Genomic DNA, 6,757 nt, shown 5'->3' with positions numbered 1-6,757 from the left:
GATTTCTCTTTAGGCATTTTGGTGTGATGGGCTAGTGAGAAAGTACACGTATTGGATGGATGCACTATAATATGTGGAGCAGGACTAAAATGAGCTAACAATTATTGTGTATTGTTGTATAACAATGGTACTTTACAGTGGTACTGTTCTAGCATCCTCACCTATGAGCTGAGGATGAACTACTTATAATGTTATGGGTTTAAAAGATTAGACGAAATTGTGTTGTTTACAAAAATTTATTCATACAAATCTTACAACACCGTTTTTTTAAAACATTTATAGACTTAACCCTTGTGGATCGCCATTTTTTTTCTCATTATAATAGTACTCTCTAATATCAATTTACTACACAATAAATATATATATTCTAAGTTTAATCTTCACGTTTAGTAAGGCTGTTGGCGCTTTCAAAATGATACACATTATGGAAACTATCTACCACAAATCTCTAAGTCTAAATGCTCAAAAAATAATAATAATAATTGTCAAAATAAATAATTGTGAGCAAGAGTGCTCGGAGACTACACCTAATGGCACTAAAGATCCAATCAAATGTCTGCGCAACACAAAAACAACAACCAAATGGTGAAATGTAAGCTGATGATGTGCAGCATTGTAGGGCTACTAAATAGCCATCTGTGATTCGTGGCGATTTTAAAGTCGAAGCAAGGCACCACAGCCGCAAGCTGCATTCTGCGTCACAAAGCCTGGAGGGGAATGCAGAATTAAAGAAAGATTGATTTCATACACACAGGCATAGATCGAAGAACTTTGCCCTACTGCTAAGTGTCACAAAACTCAAACCTAACCTACAGTGTCTGTAGAATCTGCCTGGTCCACTACTGGAGTTAGATCTCCTTGCAATTTAGGGAAGTGTGAATATGATGTCTTGGGGCCAGGAAATGGAAGTATACTGTACGGATTCAGAAGCTACATTTTTCATTATCTTATTAACTGTTTTTCATGGTGTCGAAAAATGGGATGGCTAATAACAGAAGTAGCGAACCCAATCATGCCTCTAGTGAGAAGAAGTGTGGCTTGTTCTGTCTATCTGTCACTGATGGGTACAAGTGAGATGATAGGCCAAGTTCTTCTAATGAGGTGTGCAAACCTTTGTCTGGTAAATTCCTTTCACTGCCAAAAAATCACCCTGTTTTCTCTCGAATCGATTGGTCATGGACTCTCCTTCTTTCTCTGTGTCCCTCTTTCTCTTTGTTCTCCTCTCTCGCACCCACTATCCTCATTCCTCTCTCTTCCTCCCACTCCCCCTCTCGTACTTGGGTCTATCTAGCACTGAACAGGTTTTCTCTGCTTCTCATCTTGTGATCACTTACATCAAGAAAAAAGAGGCAAGTAAACTGAGAAGCTAGTTTGGAATTGGTGGTGTTCAGAATAGTACAGGCATGGTGAAGTACGTTCAAGGCTTTGTCTAACTGTTGATTAGGTAGAAGTTTGACTGTGCTGTGCTTGGGCTGCCAGGATAGGTAAGGATTATTCAAAACAACAATCATTCAAGCATTGTTTTTGGCATATAATACATTGGAATGTAACAGAATCTTGTCTCAAGTCCCATTGAGAAGAGACTTAAAAAGAAAACATGACCGCGACTCTTTCTGAAAGCTTCTCCCCTGCAGTACATTCATCTGAGCTTTCCTATACAGAAGACAGGGGTGAGACGTTCAATCAAACACTTTGTGCAGTAATGTTGGGGAGAGAACAAAAACAAAACAACATCCAGAAAAAAAACACATATGTATATACGTCAATCAGTGAGCAAAGAAAACCATCCAATTGCAGTAGTTTGCACAGATTTGGTGGCTAGTGCAATTACTTTAATCATGCGATCTAGCTTTACATTGGTTCACATGACAAGATAGGGGAAAGCACAGTAGACCAGGAAGGTGCAACGCGTCTTCAAATTGCCTCTGAAATGTTCCTCATGAAAAATAACAAAAAACACATTGAAATTAAGTGAAGCCACATAAAAAGTATAATGTCAGTGGAAATGGTCTACATTTTCTTATTGGACTTTCTTTTTGAGTCCGACGACCATTCTACGTTCATGATGCTTCTTATGTGGCGAGAAGAGACAACTGGAAAACCTTTACCAGCATTCCAGGTTTTCAAGAGCTTTTCAAACACATGTATACCATTACAGAGGAACACAAGATAGATACTTTGCACAAAGTTCAAAAATGTAAGCTCATTTTCTTTAACACTGAAGAAGAAAAAGAAGAAGAAGAAGAGGAAGGAAAGGAAAAAGCTCAAACGCACTCTGGTCCTCATCTTACGAGGGTCATAGAGGTCATAGGGGTCATTCTAACACTTTAGTACTTGAATTACTGCCATATATAAGGATTCTAGAGCCTGTTGGGTCATGCCTGTTTTGGCCTTAAATAAACAATTTATTTATAATACTGTTTAGCAGTCACATTATTATCCTACTGCCTCCCATAGGATATTTATGGGGAATTTTAAAGGATTTACAGTATATCCATAAACATTCAATGTGTAAAACATATCTATGCATCTATATTCACGTTCATACATATACTGCATGCAGTATAGGTGTGAATATAGGTACAGTTGTACAGCATCTCAAGAGAGACAGGAGCCCAAATGAGAAAAGAAGAAGACTGGGTTGTATTTCGTATCTGGAGGGTAAGGTCACAGGGTAAGGTGAGAAAAAGTGGGAGGGACAAGAGACATCCCTCAAGACAAGGCCTCGGGAAAGAGCCTGGAACTCACCGGAAATTCGGGAGAGAACTGTTTCAGCCAGTCTCCCAAAATAGCCTCAAACTCATCCCCATCCGGTAGGGCATCAAAGTCTATGTCTTGTAGAATATGGTGAAAACCTAAGTCTTCAGGGCTGTTGTAAATAAAGACACTGAGCTCTTAATTTCAGTTGCCACAAAGTAACATTCAATACATTGACTGTCTTTTAAACTATTTATTTCCGTCGCATTCATATCTTGATTTAAATCTTTAAAAGACAGGGTAAAGAGCATATTGATCATGTGCACATCATTTCATCTTCTTGTCTACGTAGGTCTAAAAATAAATAAATATAGGCTATATTTAGGTTGAACAAAAGGATTGGTCCACAAAGTAGATCTGCGCGTTCTCAAGTGCTTAAGTACAAAAGAAAAACAATATTATTATCAAAATATTAATTTTAATGGCTTTACTTCATACATAAATACATGTTTAAAGAACACAAGAGCGATCCACCGATTGTTCAGTTTTCTCAAAATGACTTGATCTGGGCTGTACACACATGGTAGTTTGGTTTAGCAACGCTACAAATACGCTAGCCGGCGTCCTTTGCTTCTATATCTCTGTCTATACCTTTTCCCAAGGACTGCCGCCAGGTATTTCTTGACTGCCATTTGCTTTCGGTAGCGGCTGTAGCTGTCTGTGAAGATCCCATCCGAGTGTCGCTTTGACAGAGGCTCTGAGTCGTCTTCCATGGTGCTCCCTCCACTAAGAAAGGGGGAGAGCAGGATAGTTTTCACTGTTAGGAAACGCCTACCCTGCCTCGGAATGTAGCCCATAGACTGCACTGCACAGCTCTTCATTTTTATATTTTCTCATCTCTTCAACTTTTAATCAATCATCCCAAATTGATTTTTATTTCGATATCATCATGGTTAGGCTGGCTGGTCGAGGATGTAGGGAATAATTGAAGCCTACATTTATCTTCAACCCTTGGGACTAACCCCCTACCACCATCAAGTATTAATAATGAAAATGAAATGTATTCATCCACGTGGATCCTGGGCTTTGCTACTTAAAGAGACAATATCAGCACTGAGATCCACCGATTTGATCTAAATCATGCCGCACCCGGATTTGCGCTGTCGGAGATTTTATCAAGTCAACCCACTCTGTGCCTGAAGGCGTCAAATTCAAGTCGGAAGAACACACACATAGACACACCGGACAATTTGACGAAACATAGAATGAATAGTGAGTATTCGGAAAATCTGAGTTAGAAGAAAAACGAACACCAAAAATAACTAAGATCACAAAATAAGAGACGAGAACTAAGAAGATGTCCTTACCCTACACGCTTTGCCATCAGAGAATGGAGATATTTTCTTGCTGATAACTGACCCAGCGCTTTCCTGTAGGCTTTATTAAACATTCCGTCTGCATGCCTTTCCGTTCTGGGATGATAAAACGCCAAACAATAAATGATCACACGTAAGTGGTAACATACTGTATTTAGCCTACCAAATCCAACGCGTCATATGGGCTACTTTCCAAAATGTGAGCTGAAATAGTGGACAATGCTATTCTGGTGAATTTCATGACTTTGGAAATGGCCGGTTCATATTAAAAGTGTCTCGTTCTGTTTTAGTTCGCGTATAGGCTTCTAACTTAATTCTATAGCCCACAGACCTTTCCGATTATCTTCGTTTGAATACCAGGCTACCAACCATAGTCTATCTTGCTGCAATGAAAATGTGGGAAGCTTGTTATTTTAAAGGCTCATTTTTTCCCCTATGTATTTCCATCTAAAGATTAAATAACAAAATGTGATTATTGATGGTACAGTACATTTACTAACATAAAACATATAACATAGATGAACATAAATACGAGCCCGATAATGAAATGTTTAGCATGAATGTCAACGACATTAAAAAAGAATAGGTTGAGTATAGTGATAATGATAGTCACCTTTTCTCCGGTGGGTAGTATAAAGTGTACACGTCGTCCGCCACAGATGGGGGACTTCTTATAGCAATTTGATCACCGTCAAAAGCCAAGTCCGGTAACGAATTTCCATCCTCGTCATAAACCTCATTTTCAAGTCTGAAATCGGAAATGCATTTGAATATTATATTCTTTTTGATATAGGATTAATCATGTATAATCATGATAAAACCAATTCTGAATATAAACACCGAAATAAATTACTCGCATTTTTAGATTGTATAGGCTATATTCCATGTTAAGAAATTAGAGTAATTAAAAAAATATTTGATAGGCCTACAATAGCCATAATGTATCTGCTTAAATGTGTAATAATTGTAATTGCTATTGACCATTCCTAAGTAAGCTACAACACCTTACATAAAAACATTAGTGGAACCATAGGCTATATTTCCCAAAAGGCAAGCAAACTCATCCACATCGGAAATTAGGGGAAAAAACATGTTTAATTTAAAATCCTTTTAATTGTGAATTAAATAACACCATAACCAGATCTCAAAAACCAAATTAAAATGTATAGTTGTGATTCAAAAAAATAAAATAATGCAGATTGTGTCTGCTTAGTTAAGAGAATAGAAAATAAATTGATCTTGTTATTCTATGAATTAGTGGCTCCCACGTTTGCCTCACGCCACAGCAAATTACCCCTCAATGTCATTCCCACGGGACGCGTCTAAAAGCAGAGATAGAGTTCTGTATCAGACGCTTGATCTACCAGTAGCTGGTAATATGCTATATTCCACTGCTATGATTCCAGGCGCTCTAAAGCCCCTCATAGCAAAACATTGCAGCATATTCAAACTCAAAATAAAACACATACACCAGTATCTGTCAATGCATAGCATACATTTGTATACCCAAATTGACAAGATGCTCTGGAGGGGAAAACGGTGTATTAATTTAGGTATCATCTATTTCCTTTATTTCTCCACACATTGATTGAACGAAAAAAAATGTATAGCAATGAATGGCATAGGTGCAGTAGACTCGATCTAATACATAACTACTGTCCTCAGCAGCAGAAACAATGCGTTTTCCAATGTTCATTTTACATGCAGAGATATTCAGTTGAATGAGAAGTGTTCAAGTACCTACCTAAGGTTAGGATAGCTTAGCCCGAGAGGTGAGCAGTGGATGCTGTAGTGCATTATGATTCCATAGATGAGTAAGGCTAAAGTCGCTTTACTAGACATTGTCCTGCTGTAAAAAAGAAATGATTACAAAGTTAGACGTGCGAAAGTTATCTACCATTTACAAAGTCAGAGCGAGGAAAAACGAAATGAATGCACATTATTTTTTTTTAGAATGGATAGGGTTTTCTTATATTTTGGAGAACAATACGCTTACAAAAATTATCCAAACTCCCCATCTATTCATCACTTAGTGCTTGCGAGTGCAACAGTGCCTCAATGCACCTCAAGTGTGTTGCCCCAAACATTCTAAAGTGCCAAATATGACCTCCAAACATTACATCCAAACCTTCTAAAGTACTATAGCCTGTTGCTGCATTCTCGTTTGTGTGTGTAAGAGTTCAGAAAGCATCACGTACCTATTACCGTGTGGAGAGACAAGCTGGATGTGATCCGGTTGCGACTGCGACTGGGAGAGTGAGATAATCTCTCTCTCTCCCTTTCTCTCTTTTCTTGCTTCGTCTGTAAAGCGTCTCTGCCGCCTCCTGATGCTCCTTTAATGTGTCCAACCCTCCGTGCGCTCACACATAAAACGCGATTATCGGATCTCTGTATGCACACAACCCCAGGAGAAAGAGCCCACACGTTTGTCTTCACAGAGGAAACTTTTTGTTCTGAAGACCTGCTTGCATCGGCTTTTTTTAAATTCCTGAATCCAACAGCATGCCTTTTCACTGGTCACACTAGGGGATACTATCTACGTCATCGCCCCCATCCTCTCGGAATGTAACACTGTAGTACTTTTCCTTCCCCGTCAATGAGATGGCCCGAGTCATAAAGTGCATATGCATGTTTAGTTCAACCACGTAATTGTGGGACAATGCATGAACGCAAATATTTGTCAG

At 38.7% G+C, this 6,757-nt stretch overlaps 1 protein-coding gene across 5 annotated transcripts; it reads right to left on the bottom strand.

The window, feature by feature from the left end:
* Positions 1-567: 567 nt before the first annotated feature.
* LOC139420464 (glucagon family neuropeptides-like) lies at positions 568-6,517 on the bottom strand. Of its 5 annotated transcripts, XM_071170640.1 has the most exons (7): positions 6,272-6,517; positions 5,818-5,922; positions 4,687-4,821; positions 4,065-4,169; positions 3,349-3,483; positions 2,749-2,869; positions 568-707 (listed from the first exon to the last, which is right to left on the bottom strand). In XM_071170640.1, the coding sequence occupies exons 2-7, from the start codon at positions 5,913-5,915 to the stop codon at positions 699-701; spliced, it is 603 nt and encodes a 200-aa protein (XP_071026741.1). In that variant the 5' UTR covers positions 5,916-5,922; positions 6,272-6,517; the 3' UTR covers positions 568-698. The 5 variants fall into 5 exon arrangements, with proteins under 5 accessions (XP_071026741.1, XP_071026739.1, XP_071026740.1 ...); XM_071170638.1 differs by lacking the exon at positions 568-707 and having other exon boundaries at positions 1,212-2,869; XM_071170639.1 differs by lacking the exon at positions 568-707 and having other exon boundaries at positions 1,212-2,869; positions 5,818-5,919.
* Between the last annotated feature and the right edge of the window lie 240 nt (positions 6,518-6,757).

This window comes from Oncorhynchus clarkii, chromosome 11 (genome assembly GCF_045791955.1).
Source record: "Oncorhynchus clarkii lewisi isolate Uvic-CL-2024 chromosome 11, UVic_Ocla_1.0, whole genome shotgun sequence".
NCBI lineage: Eukaryota > Metazoa > Chordata > Actinopteri > Salmoniformes > Salmonidae > Oncorhynchus > Oncorhynchus clarkii.
Note: the sequence above shows the minus strand (reverse complement) of the source record. Positions and strands in the feature narration are given on the sequence as shown.

Bases quoted from the DNA above. Each gene is read 5' to 3' on its own strand.
- LOC139420464 (XM_071170638.1), bottom strand. From the start codon at position 5,915: ATGTCTAGTAAAGCGACTTTAGCCTTACTCATCTATGGAATCATAATG. The intron at 4,822-5,817 runs GTAGGTACTTGA...TTCCGATTTCAG, and splicing joins CTAAGCTATCCTAACCTTAG to ACTTGAAAATGAGGTTTATG. The intron at 3,484-4,064 runs GTAAGGACATCT...CCCCTTTCTTAG, and splicing joins CTGATGGCAAAGCGTGTAGG to TGGAGGGAGCACCATGGAAG.